The following is a 21,983-nucleotide window of genomic DNA, read 5'->3' on the forward strand; positions in this document are numbered from 1 at the left end:
AACCAAAAGAAGTTATAAAATAGCTGGTTTGGTGTGGAATATTTGGGTAGAGTTACGGAAATAAGCAGCAAGGCAGACCGTGCCGATTTCTTCTTTTTTATGAAGAAAAAAACGTGATCCAACTAGTAAAATTAGTTTTAGTTTTTTGTGCCATCAAACAAAAAATACTAAACAAATTTCCTGCTGAACAACCGGAGTATCGAAATATACGTGTCGTTTTGCATGAAGGGTCTAGTGAAATCACTATTTCTTGGTAAATGGTGCGCGCGCGCGCGCGTGTGTGTGTGTGTGTGTGTGTGTGTGTGTGTGTGTGTGTGTGTGTGTGTGTGTGTGTGTGTGTGTGTGTGTGTGTGTGTGTGCGTGTGTGTGTGTGTGTGTGTGTGTGTGTGTGTGTGTGTGTGTGTGTGTGTGTGTGCACAGTCGATTTGATGTTTTCCTCTTCGCACTTTATTCTGCATAATATCAGTACTTACAATTATCTTTTCATGGCCCGATTCGTTATTTCTCGCGCTTCCCACATCCGGGTCATGACGCTGCGGGCTCCATGGCACCCGCCGTGACCTACTGCCGGCCGGCAGTACCCGCTGTGACCTACCGCAGGCCGGCAGTACCCGCCGTGACCTACTGAGTACCCGCCGTGACCTACTGCAGGCCGGCAGTACCCGCCGTGACCTACTGCAGGCCGGCGCGGCATCGTCGGCGGCGCCGCCGCGCGGCCGTCTCAACAAGCATCGCAGCGGTGGCGTCGGTCCGCGTCGGCGCCGACGGAGCCAGCTGCGGCCGCGGGTCAGCTATCGACCGGCGGCGGCGGCGGCGGGCGGGGCTCGCAGAGCGGCGCCATGACAAGCCTGGGCGGCCGCGAGGAGCCGCGCGGCTCGGCCGACGACAAGTCCGATCGGCTTTACCAGCAGCCGCGCCAGAACATCAAGATCGTGCGCATCCTGACCGTGCTCGGCTACGTCTTCTGCGTCTCGTCGGCGGCCATCATGCTCTCGCTGTACTACGTGTTCCTGTGGGACCCGTACAGCGGGCCGCCGGAGTCGCGCGCGCACGCCGTCGGCGCGCACGGCACCAACATGTCGGCCCTCTGCGCCGCCTACACCCAGAAGGCGCAGCGGGCCACCCACGGTGAGTCTGAGGCTGACGCGTCTGGGGGCTGGCTCCCGCGTCGTCGCGCAGCAGGAGGGCGGGAGAGGGTGGGGTTCTCTCGCGCCAGTCGGTGGCTGCCTGCTGCGCATTACGCACGGCGCGCCTCGCAATTTGCTCGTTTAAGCACGGTTTAGCACGGTGCTAGTCAGGACACTTGGCGTGTTGGAGCTTTCTGAATCGGACAGAGTTGTTTTTTAAAGGTGCCAATTTGTAGGCTTCTGGTGATTTTCGCACGTTTTTGGGGCGTGCTTTAGTCCCCGAGGAGATACAAAGCACTATCTGTGATCGCTACCGCTCGTGTGCTTGTCTGCCAAGTCTCAATTTTGACCAATCCGATGCAAGCGACAGGAAACGTTAGCAGGAGCATGAAGCTTTTTGTGATGTTGCAAGTCGTCCAGTCTGTTGGAACGTTGTTGTGTACTGTCACACTCTGGGAGACGGGTGCGTATATATATATATATATATATATATATATATATATATATATATATATATATATATATATGTGTGTGTGTGTGTGTGTGTGTGTGTGTGTGTGTGTGTGTGTGTGCAAATCGTCAGGGTTAAAAAACGTGTGCATATATGCACGTTTTTGGGTGCCGATATTGCAGTCGTTCACGGGTTTACGTTAACCGTTGCACGTCTGGGAAGCCAAAAGCACGGGATTTGATTCCCTGCGATGCCCGCCCTTCCTGCTAGGGTGAGAGGCCGGCAACGCTATATGGCCTCAGCAGCTGAGTGCGTCATGAGCCTCCCGTCCCCACACCCCGCCCTGTGTGTGTTCGCTATGCTGGAAGCATGGCAGGTACTCTCCGACTGAACGGTTTGAATGGTCGCTTTGTCACTAAATATAAATATATCATGTTATAACAAATCTTAAGCCAGTTAGCCCGTGGGAATCTTACCCTTGTGGTCAGTTTCCTGCAGGTTCACAGTCTATTTGTTCTTATCTGATGTTCGTGAGCACAATTTCCAGATATAACGGCGGTCAGTTGGCTCGTTACCAGTGTTGTGCAAGATACGATGGTGCAATCAAGCCATGACGCATTGAGGAGCATGTTCACTAAACAGAGGAATTGTGTGTTTAGAGCGTTCCTTTCCGGTTAAAAGCGTGCCAGTAGTTATAAGTGAGTTTCTTGCATTATATTGGATGTTTGCCTCAATATCTTCAAATGTGAACAACTCTTTTTAAGCATCAACGGCCTTAGTTGATGCACCTAGTTGACGGGAGTGTGTGGGTTTCAGATGCAGGTTGCGTCCTCACGTAACGCCAAGCCCACAAACAAATACCCGCGTTAAACGGAGTTAGAGCGGGACCCTTCAACAGTGAGACATTATTCTACACAACAACGCTTACGCTGGTATGGATTCCGACCCATACGTCTTTTGACGTTAGGCATTTAGGCTACTAAGGCGGTATTCCGCTGTAAGTGTGGTGACACCACGGGGCATGATGGAGTAAAAAGATGCATTTCAAGAGAATGGGCCTATTCATCGCGCCACCGACCATTTCCTAGTTAAACCGTAGGGCTTCTCCAATCCCGTGGCATCATCCGACCGAAAATACAGCCAGCTAGCAGATACACATCTGACCAGGTGTCTGCTCGCTAATCAGGCATGTGACCGTTCGCCAGGCATGTAGTCTTCGACTATTCACTCGAGGTTCTCGCGTGCTGTGTGGCTTGACCGCGTAATTGTGACCTAACCCGGTCATTGAACCATGTGAGTGGTGGACTGGCTACTGAGGCGAATTTCCTTTTTGTCTTAAGCTTGAGTGGTCCGTGAAATATGCGCAACGTTGCCCAGTTGAGGATCTAGAAGCGGGTTCGTGGGGCAATGCCTCCTCTGGAACCGAAGGGGCACTAAAATATTGAGATGAAGAGGCACCAAAATTCTTATTTTGGGTCCACGTAATCTCTAATTTTTAGACGCATTAAAACACACGAGAATCGCAAGTGACCCTCAATCTCCAAGCTGAAATAAAAGGTAAAAGAAAATTGATTTTTAGAAACAGAGCAGACTAAAGCTGATGCGCCATTTCAGGGAAAGACATTTTAACGAATAACAAATAAGAATCTGAAAATGAAGCGGCCAAACTCTTGGGACTTCTCCATGAGGGGGGCTGCCAAGTTCCAAGGGCACTGCAGTGAAGCGTAACCCTTTCCTTGATACAATTATGCATCCGCCTTTACCGCTTTTTTTGTTTCAGCCGCAGCTGGTGTTCAAGTTCCTCAGGCCGCCCTCGCGCCTTCACCGACGAGTGGCATTACAGCAAACCAGCTATAGATGGCGCTTCTGAGCGAGGCGACGTAGTCTAGATGGCGCGTCAGTCGCCCCGGTGGCCGTCAGTGTTCGGCCGGCTTGGGACGACGGGCGCGAGCCTCGGTCAGTGACGGAGGCTCGGAAAGGTCAGCGGACGACTGAAAAAATCGGACAGCTGATCACTCAGATCGCCCACGGCTGCTCGTGATGATCGCTGCCGTCGTCAGCCGGTGACGAAGCGACCTCGGTGACCCGACCGACCTGCCTCGCGGGTCAGAAGTCTGGTGGTCGCGGCGCGCATTCTAGGCCATCCGCTCTTCTTCCATGGTTAAACGCTTTACCCTGAATCACGTAGCTCCCGGCTTATCCCGGGAAAGCTGCATGCATCTGTTGTAAGGGGCTCACGCGCTCCTGGCGGGGGCCCCGCCCGAGCCTGCACAAACAGTGAAGAGGGGTGTCTGTGCGCGAAGTCTCGGTATAGGAGGATTTCCAGACACCTGTAACATTTTCCCGTCATTCTCTGCTTTTGTCCATCCCATAGTCCTGAACTGGTCATTACTGGCCGAAAGGGCCCTGATCCCAACCAAGTCCCACTCAATAGCAGCCTTCGCCAACCCATCCTTCTACCCACAGCCATCGCCCCATCCTCGCAATGGGTCTCCACTCATGCGGTGGCTGCCAGCCATGGGCCGGTCCGAAAGCCACTCCGGCTGGGAATCCCGCTGGAGCGCCCGCACGCACCGCGGCGTAGGACCCCTGGGCGGGACAGACATCGGTGTCGGCGGACCAACACCGCCGGACGGCAGCGCTTGACCCCATCTCCACCGACCCTGTTTAGCCCATAGGCTTGACTTTGCCAGTCCATGGAGAGCGAGCTCACCCCTAGCCGTGCTCACAGTCATCGGCTGTAAGCACCGCTACAGCCCGGAGGCCGCCGAGATGGCGGTCCAGCACGATAACGAACTGCGCCGGGAGCTCCGCCCGGCGACAACGGCCAGCAGGGTACACCACGGGTGTCGTGTCCCTGTCTGTGTCACGGGCCAACAGCTAGCCCACGTGCGGGTGGACCGAGATACGTGGGACTTCTCAGGCAGTTTGTGGATGGGTTTTGAGATGGCGTTGAGTAAGGGATTCAGGTTTGTCAACTGTTCGCCTGCTGCGTCCGGTGTTCTTCACCTCCTGAGTTAGTCCGTATAGTCAGTCACTTGTGCGTGGCATTTGAAATGTTTAAAAACGTAGGATGATCTGCTCTGTGTATGTCACTTAGACGGACGCAGCTGTTGCCAGAACGTATGCATTAACGACTTTGATACGCGTAGTGCAGAGTAGTCTTAATGTGCGGAGTACAGTGCAGTGCAGTATAGTGCGATGTAGTGCGAAGCGTTGTTGATGAGAAGAAAAAAAATGATTGCGAAGAGTTCATGTCAGCCCGCCACCTCTGCCGCATTCTCCTGTTCTTGGGCTGGCGAGTACAGGGGCGTTGCCAGGGTAAGGAGTGTGAACGCCAGGCATCGGGAGGAAAAGGGTCAGGGCATGTCGCCCGGTCATCCAACCGGTGACGCGGCCGGGACGAGCCATCGCTGGATGCAATATATGCAGGAACGTATTTCGGCCGTAGCGTGTCAGTGCACCCACCACCAAACCGAGGCCAGCTGATGATATGCCACAACCGAAAACAGGGCTGATGGCACGACAAAACAGAAGCCAGGCTGATGTCACGACACAACCGAAAGCCAGGCTGATGCACGACCAACCGAAGCCAGGCTGATGTCACGACACAACCGAAGCAGGGCTGATGTCACGACACAACCGAAGCCAGGCTGATGTCACGGACACCAACCGAAGCCAGGTGATGGCACGACACAACCGAAGCCAGGCTTGAGTGGCACGACACAACAGAACCCAGGCTGATGTCACGGACACAACCGAATCCAGGCTGATGTCACGACACAACCGAAGCCAGGTGATGTCACGACAACCGAAGCCAGGCTGATGTCACGACACAACCGAATCCAGGCTGATGTCACGACACAACCGAAGCCAGGCTGATGTCACGACACAACCGAAGCCAGGCTGATGTCACGACACAACCGAATCCAGGCTGATGTCACGACACAACCGAATCCAGGCTGGCACGACACAACCGAAGCCAGGCTGATGTCACGACACAACCGAATCCAGGCTGATGTCACGACACAACCGAAGCCAGGCTGATGGCACGACACAACCGAAGCCAGGCTGATGGCACGACACAACCGAAGCCAGGCTGATGGCACGACACAACCGAAGCCAGGCTGATGGCACGACACAAACTACAGCAGGCCCAGCTGAACGGTGCCAGCAGTCTGCACGCCCCACCTACACAGACAGCAGGTGAGGGGCGCAGCGGTGCGACGTTTGACAGGAAACATCTGGCTACGTTTATAGATCGACACAGCAATATTTAGGTTCCTTTCGCATGGTTATGTAGCGACGGGAGACCTATGACTGCTGTCTGAAAATCACCAGCAATGCCCGCGGTCATCGTGAGAAAGGACCTTGAGTCCTCCCTCCCCCCCCCCCCCCCCCCCTCCCACTGATCGCCGTGCATAGTCCTCGTGGGGGACGGACGTCAGCGGCTCAAGGTTGTCGTGCTGAAGGGTGTTTGCGGTAGGTACTTAAGCACGTCTTCATCTGAGCAGTTGATATTTCTGGCGGCTGGCGGGACTCGGATATTTCTTTCAACGAGATGATTTTGTATCGCGCTGTTTTGAAGTTAGTAACACCCTTGCTGATCATGAGGACATTGTTTGGGAAGATCTCGTGGGAGGATACCTCTTAGGAAGAAACGTCATAAATAAAACCATGATACACCAAGACTGGCCAGATAAGGAGAGCGTATGGGCGAAGCGGAGTTCGTCTGTCTGCACCCCACACACGCCCACTGATGCGTCTGAATGCGTAAAACCGATGAAAGCACCGCTGACGAATGGCGCTGGGTGAAGATTGAATGCGAGGCGGGGACTTAAAGTCCCGCCTTTGTATTTAAATTCCGGGATTTCTGGGATTCTTTATCCATTTAACTGAAGCGGGCTACAGAAAATTAATGTCGCTGCTGATGAGAAAATATGCCGCGGCTGATTTGGTGGGGATGGCTTCAGACCCCACTGCCGCATCACGTTTGGATGCGGTCTGGTGCACGTTGAAAAACAAGAGTTGAACGAATGGCGTTGGAGTGGGAGTGTCATGTCACCAGATCGTCGGCGTACATCGTCGTCCAACATTTCATACTGAACACTACTTCGTGAATATGTTTGAATTTGCCATCAATGTCATGAGGAGCAAGGTATGTGACACTGCACGGCCGTGGAGCAATTCAACGTGTTGGGCTGTCGGCCCTGAATGAGCACATCACGACGCACTAAGATTGTGTGATTTATAAGAAATATTTCAATAACATTGCCAAGACGACCTCGGACACGGGCTTGATGCAGCTTAGGCCTCGCTCTGACTCACCGTTCTTTATAATGTCGACTGGTAGGGGTCGATGTGACCCCTGGCATTTCCAAAATAATCTAGATAGAGCTTAGCAGAAGACACCAATCGACTGTGATGCTTCACAGCATCATGCATTCATGACAAGGCTGTATAGTGGCACAAAACCTAAATAGGCTTGTTTCTTGTTAAATTATAAGTACAATGGTGCATATTTCATTTGCTGTGAATTTTTGTGTTTATGTTACATGACTCCGTTATGTAAAAATGTCGGCCCACCGCGAGCGTTCCAAGGCATCGTCACTTGCTGCTCACCACCGCGCCGGCCGTAGACCGCCGTGCAATATTCCTCAAAACCGCTGCCGCTTATAAATCAGAAAAGATTGGAAAACGTTTTTGGCATCAAAACACGCCTCATGGATGTCATATAGGCAAACAAAAAATTGGATGCGATTGCGCAACATACCGGAGAAGAACCTTCAAAGAACATCAGGGGGTCGCATGAAGCCTCCAATCATCCCCTATCAGAGCAAGGGTTTATTCAGATAGACGATTAAAGTATCTTGTTAACGTATCTTTTAAAGAACGTTGAAGGCCGTCTATAGCTTATACGAGACTATCGGCAATGTGACGCCTTGACCGAGAGTCGCTCCAGTGTGGCGAAAGGCGGTTAAATTCGAGATATGCCCTGATACGACCATTTATCATGCACTTAAATGATTTAAATGCACAAGGCAACAAAGCAACAGGACGAAAGTCAGAGGGATGAAAAGAAGGCTTGCGAGGTTCAATAATGGATATGAAAGTACTAGAGCACTAAATGAGGAGAGAAGTGTCAGTCGACCTGAAGTGTCGTTATATGCTAAAAGAAGATTTTTAAACAGCCTCTGACAGGTTTTTGAAGAAAGAATATGCAAGCAGATCAGGGTCACGGTAGGTTTTCCACATTTGGTGATGGCAACTTTAGATCGTTGCATGTGAAAGGAGTATTACATGTTTCGGTGTTGTCTACGTTAAAATTACGTGTCGGAAGAGTGCCATTCAGAAACGTGCTATGCGTTGCGCATTGTTCGCCGGATGACACTTGCGTGTAGTGTTCGGCGAACTGTGTCGCAGCCTCTGAAGGTTATGTGATACATTTGATATAATAAGTTCTGATAGTGCGCGAAGTGGGGAGCGCCCGTTGCTGCAACATTTCATCTGTCGCCATATTTTTAGAGAGGGGTTAAGCGATTAAGTGTTGCGTAAGGGCGCAAAAGTGAACACTGCTCCTATGATGCCTATGTAGCGCGTCTGATGGTGACCCGTACTTGCGAGCGCGCCAGTCAAAAGGTGTTTGAATGCGCCTGGCGGGAAAAGCGCTCGAGAGCGTGTTCCGCACTACGCCTCCTTGGTGGGCTCACTGGCACCCTGCGTTCCACCAGGGAGCGTGATTGCGCCCCGGTGGACGACTGGTGTTAGCGCGAGCTAAAGCAAAAGCTAGGCCAAGCATGGTGTGAAGGTTATCAGTAAGGGGAGAGGAAGAGCCAGAAGGATAGGCGAGGCCTGTGGAGTTTTGGAAAGGTGGCCAGTTGGCTTTGCCGACGTTCCAGCGGGGCTTGAAATGATGACCAGATGGACCCGGGTGTGCCTCCAGCGTGATACGAATAGGGTGGTGGTCGCTGAACAAAACATCCGGCCGGGCATGCCAAGAAGGGTGGTAGAGAGATAACAATGTTAGGTTCAGTTGTGTGTGATTTACGTCAATAGCAGTTGCGTTAGAGGAAATGTTTCACATTTGAATATACTGAAGCAAGCATCAGATATGACGAAATAATCTCACTGATGTTCATTGGCATAATTTTAAGTGAAAACCCTACTCTAAGAAGCACACTATTTCTGTGTAGTGAATATGCTTCTCAATGCATCATTGTTTGACTACGTCATCGTGCCTTGCACAACATTGATTGACAGTCGGCTGTTTTGTTTGGAAATCATGCTCGCTAACGTCAGATACGAACGACTTGGCAATTAGATATGTATTAGCCTTGATTGCCGCATGACTAATGAAACCCTAGGATAAAAATGATATGCATCGTGGATTTCTGGGTAACCTTGAAACAGTCTCCCCAAATAGTTTGTACATCTTCTTGCACGTGCAGTTCAGAAGCGTAGAGATTTACGTCTGAAAGGAAGTGTTTCACAGTTGCGTGTGGCTTTCGACTGAAATAGCCATCCTGAAAACTTTTGGCGCTTTTTACAATTCTTCTCCTCTTAAGATCTAACTCCCTCTAGTTCTTGAGCTGCACGCCCGCGAAAATGGGGAAGGTATATCGGGTAGAGTATTTCAAAGTCACCTTGGCATTTATGATGTCATGATAGCGTCATTCAAATCATACTATTCCATAAGCCATGCGACGATCAAGGCCAAAACAAAAGAAAATTACATTTGTCGAGGCGTTCATATCTGGCATTCGTGGGCGCAATTTTCAGGCATAACAGCCGTTAATTGGCTCTCAATTAATGTTATGCATGGTACGATGACGTAATCAAATCATGACTCATTGAGGAGCGCGTTTACTAAACAGCGAATTTTGCTGACTAGAACAGCCTTTTCCACTTAGAAAGCATACCAAAAGCTATAAGTGAGATTGTTTCATAACACCTGATGCTTACTTCAATATTTTCAAACGTGGAACATTCCCGTTCATAAGCGCGGGCCTGTGAACTGCACCGAGTGGTCTAATCACACCGAGCAAATGCAAACGATCCGAGTGATCCGCACTAAGGCTATTCTAGTTCAAAGCCCAATGCAGTTGTAGAACATTTCCTTGAAGTTCAGTAGCAGCCCGAATGTCGCTCTGCAAGAACACATCATTAGCGTAAAGTACCACTCCACCTCGGCAGGCCCAGATAGCAATGCTGTTGCTACAGTGGGTAAAGTCATAAAATGATGATCTGAATCAAATAAAATGATGCTGATCTGAATCAAACATACGAGTTTTCTGAAAAGTGGCTATTAACAGCATATTTTTGATCATACACTCTGCATTCTGCCCAACAAGGTACTGAAGATCTAGGGTTCCACTGAAGCCTGAAGGGGGATTCATATACCAGGACGACGCGACCGTCAGAGCTGCTCTGCGCTTGCTGAGCGAACTTAGCGCGGCGAGTGAATGGACGACCCCGCGGGGATGAGGAACTGGGGGCGGATGAGGTTGCGAGATCTCCAGGATTGGCGTCTGAGAGAGTTCTGGGGCTGGTCGGCAGCCGGGGGTTCCACGGACCGCCCACGCTCCGCGTGAGTAGGCGAAGAGTTGGGGATGGGGGAGAAGACAGAACGAGCGGGGTTCCACGGACCGCCCACGGTCCGCACCAGTAGGCCAGGAGTGGGGGACGGGACGCGAGAACGGGACGGTGGCGCCCGGAACCTCATTGGGCGTCTGGTTCGGGGGACTCTGAGGTGTCGTGGCACGGGTGGTGGCAGCGGACTCCTGGCTCCGAAGCGCCTGAGCCAAGGGGACTGCAGGTACTGGAGCGCTAACATTGAAGACATGGTCCTTGGTCAGTGAGACGTCGGGCTCTGTCGGGGCGCCGCTCCGGGCAGACTGGGAAGAGGAGAGGAGAGCGGTACGCCTTGTATATTGTTCTGCTGGCGTGGGCCATGCTGCCTCGAGTGATGGGGGTAAGGCTGGTGCAGAGGAAGGGGGGGGGGGGATGGCGTCGCGTCATTTCTTAGTGAGGTAAGCCCACGCCAGGCAGGTAGGTTACCGGGTTCCGGGTGATCCCAACCGGGTTAAGTACATCGCAGCTCACGCAACGCGGGGTTTCGGCTGCGCATTTTGCCACCTGGTGCTGTTCAGCGCACCAGCCGCAGGCAGGGCACTGGGCATGCAGAGGCGCACAGGGTGTGCGCATTTTTGACGGACCGAGCAGCGTGTTCGTGGAGAGGTGTACGGCCGCATAGGCAGGCGCAGGCAGCCAGACGGCAGGTAAGTGGGCAACGCCAGACCCTTCACGTGGACGAGGAGAAGAGGGTTTGGGCTGCTGCGCTGGTGGCGGGGGCGCACCCGGACTACCACGATCACCCCCTTGCCGCTCCCACTCGGCAAGCGTGTCCTCTTTAGGCATCTTCAGGAACTAGTTTTTCCGTCCTATGCAGGACTAGACCGCGTACCGAGTTCAACCGGTCCGCAGCCATCGTCTCTTCTCTCCTCTAAAAAAAGCACGGGACCTTGAAGATAGTTCAGCCCTGTGTTTGGTGCTACATCTTCATCAGCAGGCCACTGGAACGGATGTGGCGCTCTTTCACATCGGGGTTCGGTTCACCAGCCGACTCCGTTTTAAAGCAAATGGGCTGCATTCTCAATACGTGCTGTCAGCACTTTGAGGAGGATGGGCGATTTTGCTCGGGTTAGTCACAGGGGCGCGCGGACCCGACGCCGCGCGGCGCACGTGGACTGCTCTTCGCTTGGGGCTGTTCAGTTCAGCGCGGGGGCCGCGTAGGCGGTCTGGGTGGTGGTGTGGACCCTGAAATTCTCGTGTTATACCGCAGGCTAACTATCCTATTCCCGCCCTCCCAACTCACACCCGGCCGTTACATGCCGTCGGCGGGGTGAGCGGCCACCACGTACCGCTGAGCCGTCGCCGCCTGGACCGGACGCTTGCGTCAGGTATCGATTTACAGCCAGGCTGCGAGTCCCACCATTACGTCATGACGTCAGTGCACTGCGCGGCTTGCCCAGGTGCGTGCCAGTAGATCGCCATCTTGCAGGGGGGCCGCACGTGCGCCGTGGTCCGGGGTCGCAGGTGAGAAAGCCGATGGAGCTGTGCTCGGTATGCGCGTCGGTCAAATGTTGAATGCGTCTATCCGTTGCAGTGTTCGTGATCCGGTGATGGCAGGCAAAACCGACTCGGGGTTTTCCAAACATAACAAGAGAATGAGCAGATGAAGACCCATCAAACTTACAAGCCCTTTCTGGATATTTTGCGTGCGCGCCTAGCGGCGTTGGTAGACACTCGGCTCGGATGTGCGTGGCCAGGCTTCCGCTCTGTTTTTCAGCTTTGGTCGCGAAGGTCTTCATGATGACTTGATGGAATAGGTCTTCTTCTCGGACTCTGATGCATTCAAATTTATTCTGAATCCGCTCTTTTCTCTCTTGTGCCGGCAATTTCGTGATCTCGGCTCCTACCAGTAATATGGCTCTGTCTGCCGGCCAAAGACCAATCGGCTGTGGGGGGGGGGGGGGGGGGGAGGAGGGGACGAGGCTGTGCAAACCACGCGGTAGTATCGTGGTCAAAAACGGCCGTGGTACATCAGATGTGGGCTGCCTGCAGGGCTTTTGATAGAAGCCATCACATGTACTACTAGCGTTTGCAGGTGTGGCCGTTGTTTTGCCATCTGTCAGGAAGGGCTGCAATGTGTGCGCTCAAACCCCGCTGATTATTGGGCATATGTCGGAAAAAGATGGGGTGGGGGTCGTATTTGAGGTTTTCATCGTGAAAGACATGACATGAGAGACCGCTTTACCTCCACATGACCTTCACCTCCACGCGGGTAATATCAGTGTGAAACTAGAGAGGTTCAATCCTCACCGGTGATGTGTTAGATTTCCACCGTCCTTTTCCGCCCACAAATACAGCTGGGTGCCGCTAGCAGGGCTCCAGCGAGACCATTCAGCGATCCCCGTATGGGACATCGGCTATGTCTTCTGCCAGGAGAGAGCCAGCTGCATCTCCCTCAGGCCATGATCAAAGCCACTGATGTAAGCCGTCCAGAACAACGGCAATGTTATCGACCACCGAGACTACCTTTTTTAGACAGGTTGTTGCCCCATCGCAATCGGGCTGCCTGGTCGCTCATGGAGTGTTCCGTCCACCTGATGACAAACGTGGGCGTGAGTCATCGGCCGTTCGATCTTCAAGGGGGGGGGGGCATCTTGTCACATCCAGGGTAAAGGCTTGAAAATCCCCTGTGAGTGATGTCGGCAAGTTGGGTGGCCTTTTCCGCATCTGGTGTCTCCAATTTTTGGGAGCATTTCCCGCGTAAGTGCGGACCCAGCCGCCATCTCTTAGATGCCTCGTGAACTACAAACGTGCATTCACAAATATAACAATAGCAATCGTCCAGTGTATTTGTCGGCTTTTGTTTTCCAGAGATCGTATTAAAGATTGGACATCTGAACAGGTATGCTGGCTTTTTTCAATTTGATGTTCAGCAGCGTTTTACGCTGCTGAACAGCGCAAAGTATGAGAATTCTGCATTTGCAACATTGTAGGGACCGTATTCGAAACCAGGGAAATTCGAAACCAATGTTATTAAATATTATAATATTTTAAGCATTCAGAACCAAGAAAACTACTCATTGGTCGATACCGCGGAAGAACTTGCACGCGAACTTCGACTGGCGAGATGAAAAATAGATGCGAATTTCTGAGTTCTTTGAGCATCTCTGTGAACAGTAATTATGCAATATTTGGCGATGTGTATCAGGCAATGAATTGAAACTCCATTAAGTGACAAGTGCCGAGTTACCTCTACGCCCGGTTCGCATATGGTCGATTCCGGTAGATGCGTTCAGACTCATCCATTACACCTTCAATCAGCTTTACGTGAGCAACGCACCCTTGGAGGGAGTGTTTCACCTTTTGAAGATATTAAAGCAAGCATCAGGCAGAATGAAACAAGTTCATTTACACCTATTGATATAATTTGTGAGTGGAAAAGACTGTTCTAGACAGCGAACATTTCTGTTTAGTAAATATGCTCCTCGATGGGTCGTGGTTTGATTACATGATAGTGCATTGCACAGCATTGATTGCGAGCCAATCGATGGCCGTCATACCTGAACATTGCGCCCACAAACGCCAGATATGAACGCCTCGACAATGATATTTTTCCTGGCCTTGATCATCGCATGGCTTATGGAATGGCAGGATTTGAATGACGCTATTATGGTGTCCTAAATGCCAAGGTGACTTTGAAATAGTCTACCCGATACGCCTTTCCCCATTTTAACGTGCGCGTAGCTCAGGACTCAGAGGGGCTTAGGTCTTAAGAAGGGCAGGACTGTGAACAGCACCGAAGTTTCTTTAAATAGCTTCTTCATTTCAAAACCCCATATAAATGTGGAATATTACCTTACACAGTGATGCCTGTTTAGCCATGTCGCCACGCCGCATGTAGCTCAGCCGTTTCTCATCAGCTGTTTTCCGGTGTGTTCAGGTGTTTTTCGGCGGTGAGGCTGACCTGATGAGTCATCTCAATGGAATGCTGTTCACACACGGATTCTTTTTCATGTGGAGATGAGTGTTTTAGGACTATCATCGAAAATTGGCTGCATATTCAGCTTTTGCTCCTTCGCTACCGCATCTCTGGATCGTTCGACGTGGTCCTAGATCAGCCAGACCAATCCAGTTACTCCAGTGCAATTATTCCAGTCACTTACTACACCCACTCCAGTCACTCACTCCAGTCAACGCAGTCACTCCAGGTCCAGTACGTCAGGCCCAATCAGTCCAGTCACTCCAGGTCTAGTGCGTCAGGCCGTCACTCCAGTCAATCCAGTCGCAGTCACTCTAGTCACTCCAGTCACAGGCACTCCAGCCCAGGTACTCTATTTTCCGACATGTTTTATGTTTCTTTGCCCTACGCAACACACAAAATCTACTTGAGCTGGAGGGTTAGCATTTCACGTTTTCTGGGAGCCAAGATGTGACTGACTGGACGCCGGCCGCTAGCGCCGAGTTAAAAGGTTTATTGAGGGAAACGACGAAGTACACGCGTTGAGCAGATTTATGACTCCTGGTGTGATGGACTAATCTAGACCTCAGTCGTGACAGTCTTTCTCGTGAGTCAAAGAAAGATAAATCCTGTCAGTCAACAGCTTCTGTTTTCAATAACTTGCTCTTACCAACACCCACAGCACAATGTCCACGTGCACAACCAACAGCAGTCTTGCATTTTCAAGTCCAAAGAACGTATAAGCCTACATGGTCACAAATGGCGCACCTTAAATACTAAGTACATGGGAAACGAGTCGTGGTCACAGGTTCCTGAAATGATGTGATCGTTAACCGATGAGAAGTGAGTGCGACATCGTACGATGGTCGGCTAAGCCATTCACGAAGTAAGGCATCGCCGTGCCATCCCGGAACTATGTGATGTAACAGACAGCTGGTGAGGTACTGAAGGCGACTTTTTAAAAGACGTGTCGAATCGCATTACGGAAGCCATGCATTGTTCAGGTCCCGACGGAACAGATGGACTGCGATGAGTTATCATGCCTAGGCTTGAACGGAGGTGAGTCTAGTAGCTGCGCATAACTCACCTGGCTGCTGCCTGGCTCATGAAACAGCGCACCACCCGACCGGGGGTGAGTCACTCGGCTGGTGGGTCCAACGTATGCGGAGAGCGGTCATGTGTGGGTAATGGATGGCGGCTGGTATAGGGCCACACAGCGGACTGTTTTGGTGATGAAAACTGGATTTTGTTGCAATGCGCTATGCTTTCCCTGACGGCCGACAGCAAACCACTGACCACTGACTGCGAAGACGTGCTGTCTGAAGTTTGTCATGAAGGAGTGGAGCAAATCTACATATAGACCGGGCACGGAGCGGCCTGCGCAGCGGACTGCATGCTCTGACCGGCCTGGAGCCGGAGGCCTCGGAGCAAAGTTTCAGATCTCCTCTGGGGATGCACGGCGCTGTGGGAAAGAGCAGCAGATGGAAGGCAAAGTTACGGAGGACATGACAGCACATCCGGCTAGAAGCAAGGCGGGGGCACTGAAGAGTGAAGGATGCAATGAATACAATGTAATTTTGCCATGGCCATGCGGCGGCATAGTTTGTTTGAAATCTTTCGGAACAGAAAAAGACGGACTGTTTCACGGTACGTTTAATGCAAGCGAGAAAATATCGTTATGAAAAGTCAGAATTTTCAACGGCCTTCTCCAAGCCGCTTCACAGGGACAAAAAAAAACTGACAGGGGCTGCAGAAGACGTCCCTCCCCCGCCCGGAACAGAGTTGACCGTGGGCAGAGCTCTCCAAAACCTCTGCCTCATAAAGGGACGTCCCGAAGCTAAAGAAAATAGAGCAGAGGAGCAAGGCGGATGTGGAGTGCAGTGAAGGAGAGAAGGACACATGAGTAGTGGTGGGGTAAGTAAAAGTAAGTGCTCCTTCCAAAGGGGTGGTAAAAGTGTGTTTTTTTTGTCGCTGAACGATTTTCTGCGGACAAAATTGTCGCCAGCAGCGTGCAGCAATATCACATAAGAATAATTGGCAACGACATCCATGCCCAGCAGCTAAAGGAATCGGTGTATCACCGAAAATCTCTTTTATCGCTGCAACTTGCAATAGCATGCACACAGCGGAAACGTTCATTTACACAATTTCATTTGACTAATGACAGGATACCGGTTGCTGCAAAGAATGCAGCTACATTTGCCCTACACAATGCTATAGTTTAATCACAAAGGCAGCCTTCTTCCACACTTGGGACTTGCCGTGGCTTCACGTTTAAGCTTGATCTACGGCTGTATTTGCTATCCTTGGCCGCGAAAAAAACGGCGAGGGGCATCAACAGTCAGGGCAGCTGAGTGCATGGAAAAAATTGTAACCGGTGGCAGGCAGCACTGCGAATAGCGCCAAATATGCGGGCCTCCCCGTGGCCATGTTTCCGTATGGAAACCACGTGTGCGCTTCGAGCCCCACCCCAACAATCATCATACTCTTCACCATACCTTAGGCATGCTCCAAGCCCGGGGCAACATGTGTTGCCTGGTGGGCGCCTTTGGATGCGCCACAGCAATGGGTATATGCAGGTTTAAACCGGGTTTCTGTGCTGCCTGGAAAGGAAAGAGCAATATATTTGGTTCCGGGTCGGGCTCAGATCGAGGTGATGCGACTCCGCCAGTGCTGGGCAAGAGGAAGTGGGGTACGTACTGGAGAAGGATGCATCGGGGTCACGGAAAGATGGGGCACAAAGCTGCTTGAGGAAAATCATTACCGGTTGTTTCATGTTCTTGCCACACTGAGCAAAGACCAAAGAAAAATCAGTTACGGCTGCAGCCCAAGATTACAAGACTGCTACATGCTTTCACGAACCGAGGGTACCAGATATTCAGGGCTCAGGCTTGACGATTTCCCGCCGTCTGAGCAATGAAATGACATGTTTCCACCACCACGGGACAAACCAGCTATCGCCGATCTTAGCCGTCTCTACTGCACTTTCCATTCAAAAGGCCGACAGTTCGTTTGTTGATTTGGACGCACCGAAGGTGCGACATTGTTTTGTTGAACCCTGTGCTCCGTGGTAACCAGATGGCCTTTGAGGGGGAAATAGGCCCTGCGCAGCTAAAAAAAAAAAAAAACACGAGTATGCATAGGGCCATGCGGATATAAAGGGCCTTGAACTCCTAATGAGGTCCTGAGCAGATCGTGAGCCCAGAAAACTCAAGAGATCATCTCAGAAGTCAGAGCGCTCATGAGTGGCCCGAGGGCGGCTCTTCAGTAGCCTGAGAAGCTACTAAGCACTTATCGTCCCTCCCCCCCCCCCCCCCCCTCTAAAACAGGTGCCCGAAAGGGTCGTTTAATCATAGATATATGCTCTGACGACCAAATGGGTCGCTGAACGGTCAATGGGCCATCAGCAACCAAAGCAGCATTTCGATGTCCAGAAGGGCCCACAAGCGTTAAAAGCCCCCTTCGTGACCAGGGGGCTGGGCGAACAGTCAAGTCCCTACGCTGTCAGAGGTTAAAGTGTGCGCACCCATAAGAGGCTTGTCAGTAGCCGTAGCGGCCTCTCAGCGGCCAGAAGGGTACTGATCAGCTAAAACGGCTCGTGAGCGACCAGAGGGGTCCCAAATACACAGAGGGTCGAGGGGTCAGTGTGCCCGTGAGCGGATGATGACATCGGGGCATTGCTTTGCACGGAGTTTCTTAGAGTATGTGATAAAACGGCGTCACCTGCTTCCCACTCTGGCAAAAAGGGTGGAAAACCAGAGGAAAATCGAACCCTGTATCGCTGGTTTCCCGGCGCACATCTTAACCCCCACACTTAAGCGGTCCAAGAGTGCCTGGGTGGTTCCGAGGTTTTTTGTGTGCCGAATATACTTTTAAATGGCGGACGGCCCCTAAGAAGCTTTTAAGTCCTTAGAGCGGCTTGAGTGCACACGTTGGCCAGCTGAGGCCCACATACCCGTAACAGGGGCTTCTGGGCGGCCAAATGGGTCCTAGTGAATAGGCAGGGGATAGGTTTTCCTCATTCAGCACGGACGCTTTTCTTTGAGCTACGCGCAGCAAAACCAGCTACGCATACACCTCCACAAAACCCCAGGTTTTGCGGTTTACGGGGTCAGGGAAAATGTACACCCCAGCCCCATACCATTGCCACGCTTACACCCCACAGGATATCTGCCCATGACCGTGGCAAGGTGGTTTTGACGGCTCTTTCAATGGGGACCCTGAGAAGCCAAAAAAAAAGAATGTCTGACTGGAGAATTGCTTCGGAGCCAGAATGGTCCTTGATTGATTAGACAGGCCGCTTAAGAGTAAGGTCACTGAGCAGCAAGAGGAGCACTAATCCGGGAGGCAGCCTTGGGCATAAACTGAACTCTTGAGTGCCCAGAGAGCCTCTGGGCGGTCAGGAGTCCATCGAGCAGCCAGAACGACTGGCACTGAGCGGTTAAGAAGACCCAAGTGGCCGGAGGGCTTTTAAGATGACTAAATCACTCTGGCGACGGAGCCCTCAATAGCCAGAGGAGTGCTTAGGTGACCAAAACAACCCAGTGCAATCACCTCAGATCAGGGCCAGGTTAGCCCAGTCAGACGTCATTAAAACAGGTCTGTGTGTTGCTAATCCAAATATTTGTCACGCGGCAGCAGCCACAAAGAGGAAATGACGTTGAAATTTTTTAGTGGCTTCATATCAGCGTATTCATTTTTTCTGAACAACGTATTACCCTCGGCCTCATATGGGGAGCTGATGCGACCCCCCCCCCCCCCCTAAGGTTTTTAGAATACACGTCCAGCATTTTGAGCAGCCGCATTCAATTTTTGGTGGCCACTGAGGCATTCACTACGCATGTTTTGACACAAAAAACGTGTTGCTTCTTGTATTTCTGGTATCTGATCAGCGATGGATTTTAGGAGTACTGCACGACGATCCACAGCCGGCGCGGGACAGCCGACTATTCTGCCTACCGCGCGTGGAGGCCTGGCACTGTGATATTAATGGAGCCAAACATTTCAACTGTTGGCTTAAAACAGATTAGCTATGTACTTTTGTACTCAACATTAAGCAAGAAATGCAATTCTTTATATTCCATGTTGCTGCGCGGTATGGTTTTATAGATATGAACTTGTAAATCTGAGATAGTCTGATTTACAGGAACATTTTACAATTGACTTGGTCTAGTGGGGTCAAACAGCAGCATAAAACCGATTACAAGTCGCCAGACCCCGCTAGAAACAATCCACTTCCGTTTTTCGCGTGGGGCTCTAACTTCCTTAGTTTGGAAATGACAGGGATACCAGCCCCCTTTCAGTCCGCGATCTGAAAAAGGCTGAGTCAGGGTAAGGTTGAAGGAAATGTTTCACGATTGAAAATATTAAGGCAAACGTCAGGTGGGATGAAACGAGCTTACTTAAAATTATTGGTATACTTTTTAAGTGGAAAAGAAAACTCTAGAAAGTACAATTCTCTGTTTAGTAAATATGCTCCTCAATGCGTCGTGGGTTGATTATGCCATCGCGTCCTGCGCAACATTGATTGAGAGCCAATTGACGCCCGTTATATCTGGAAATCGCGCTTACGAACGCCAGATGTGAACACCTCGACAAAAATGTTTTCTGGCCTTGATAGCCGCACGGCTTAGGGAATGGCAGAATTTAAGTGATGTCATCATGGTGTCATGACTGTCAAAGTGACCTGAAATACTCTCCCCGATATACCTTTTCCCATTTTCCCGGGTGTGTAGCTCAGAAACTAGAGGAATTGGTCTTAAGAAGGGCAGCATGCGAACAGCACCGAAAGTTCTTTAAGATGGATATTTCAGTCCAAAACCCCACATAAATGTGGAAGATTCTTTGCAACACTTCTGGCTCCGATCCTTTTTATCTCTTTTACACATGCTGTTGTAGAAATCTGCATTTCGGGTCATGGAAATAAATATTCTAGCGCATCAACATGATATTTTCCATTACCAGCATTAAAACATTGTTACCGATTGAATCAACAAATCAAAATAGCCCTTTGCATGCGCGGCAGCAACCAAATCTAAGCGCATCTGTGGTACTCGTCATGCATGAAGCAGGAATGTCAATTCAAGCTGTTTTGACGGTCCTGCCCCATCTTGGGCTTGGTCCTTGCCCCTTACTTGGGCCCCTTCAGTGCTGATCCCTTCCTCCCCAATACGTCTAGCTGGGAGATTGCAAGAGACTGGGAAAAGACTCTACTCAAACGGAACAATATAAATAACCCCCAATCAACCAAAGCACAATAAATATGTTGGCAAACACATTTAGGGGAGGGGAGACTCTGAGGTCAATGACTTTGCTGCCCCCCCCCCCCTCACTCATCATACATAAAAATTGACACCCCTGACATGATGCTACACCCAGATAAACCACATCGTTTTCTTCTACCGGTATGAACTGCATTTAAGTTAGCCTGTCTTCCCTCACAACATGCACTTAATAGAAGCAGTGATTTTGTTCAGGGCTCCATGAGAAAAATGTTTCACTCAAATATTAGAAAAAAGAGTAATGAAACGTAATGAATTTGCATGCATGAAATTGTCATGCTCATAGGTACAAAGAAATTATGCATACAAATGAACACTGCAGAATGACTCACTTCCAGCTTTTCTGTTACAATAGGGGTGCTATTATCAGTAAATACCAAATCCTACAAAACCACCTCCTGTTTAAGAAAATATTTCAGTTAAAAGAAGATAGTAATGGAACATTACCCCCCCCCCCCTTATTGTCCCCCCATACATTTAACCCTCCCCCATTTTCTGCAACTCTTTACTTCTCACCCAATGTTGCCTCCTCATTGCCCACATCGCATGCTGTCATATCTGTTTCCAACAGGCAAGATTGATATTGGGAATATGTCGAACTGGAAATCATCATTATGTCAATGTTAACAAAACATTAATTAAATGATTCATTTCAAACAGAGGCAGTTTTCAAAGATAAGTGGGAGGACTAAACGATGAAACATGATCCAATGTTCCTAAAAATGTATCTATCTCTCCAGATTTGGCACACTTCTCTGCAAACTGGGAATCGAATAGAGGAGTTTGGCACAAAACTTGATTTGAAGATCTATTTGATTGGTAACCATCCTCAGACAGGAAGAAAGCAATAATGGCATAAATTGGCACTTCAGAACCATTCTCATCTCATGCTATTCCCTTCCCTGAGAAGTGCCATCAGCTCCCAGCCGCAAACCCGTGGTTCTCTTCAAAAAAAAGGAATGTTTGGTGCTCGAGACTGCTATGGTGAGCCAGTAACCTTTTCTGTTGCTTTTCTGTGTCTTCAAAAATCTGCATGGACAATCACAGGTTCATTTCTACCTTGACTGGATCATCTCGTTAACTTTCCCTGAATTATCAGTCAATGAAGTAAGCAATACCCAAAAATCAAAGGTGGATGATTATTCACGAAGCCGTAATGCGAATGCCGCTTGTAGAGCCACAGTGCATTGAAAGTCGCCGCCAACCTCACATACTCCAATTGCATCGCAGCGATTAAAATATGCCTTTGCAGCCAAATGAATCGCCATATCTAGATCTTTTCAGTATTTTTTTCTGTCTAAGTTGGGACGCTGAGAGTGGTCTGGTAAAATCAGCGAATCGGCCGACCGGCCGGTCCATTAGAAATACATTGGTTTGTCGCCGACCCGTCATCGGTGAGCGACTCACCAAAATCATGGGGCTTTTTTTGTCGCCGGGTTGTGTTGGAGCCTAACAAAGATACCATGAAGCCGTAGTGTACGGTATAGGGTATTAACGGAAAGGCTTGCTAATGCTGCGGGATGACACGCATTATCACTGAAGGTCATGTTAAGTTGGGGAATGCGCGCTGTAATGTTTTGTCGTGGCTGTTACAG

At 50.5% G+C, this 21,983-nt stretch overlaps 1 protein-coding gene across 1 annotated transcript; it reads left to right on the plus strand.

Annotated features, from left to right (window-relative positions):
- Positions 1-811: 811 nt before the first annotated feature.
- On the plus strand, positions 812-5,022 carry LOC119093495 (putative transmembrane protein INAFM2). The gene is made up of 2 exons (XM_037216455.1): positions 812-1,128; positions 3,359-5,022. Exons 1-2 carry the CDS (start codon positions 840-842, stop codon positions 3,433-3,435), a joined length of 366 nt encoding a protein of 121 aa, XP_037072350.1. The 5' UTR covers positions 812-839; the 3' UTR covers positions 3,436-5,022.
- The last annotated feature ends 16,961 nt before the right edge of the window (positions 5,023-21,983 follow it).

Source organism: Pollicipes pollicipes, unplaced genomic scaffold (assembly GCF_011947565.3).
Source record: "Pollicipes pollicipes isolate AB1234 unplaced genomic scaffold, Ppol_2.1 Scaffold_4002;HRSCAF=4701_pilon_pilon_pilon, whole genome shotgun sequence".
In the NCBI taxonomy this organism is placed as follows: domain Eukaryota; kingdom Metazoa; phylum Arthropoda; class Thecostraca; order Pollicipedomorpha; family Pollicipedidae; genus Pollicipes; species Pollicipes pollicipes.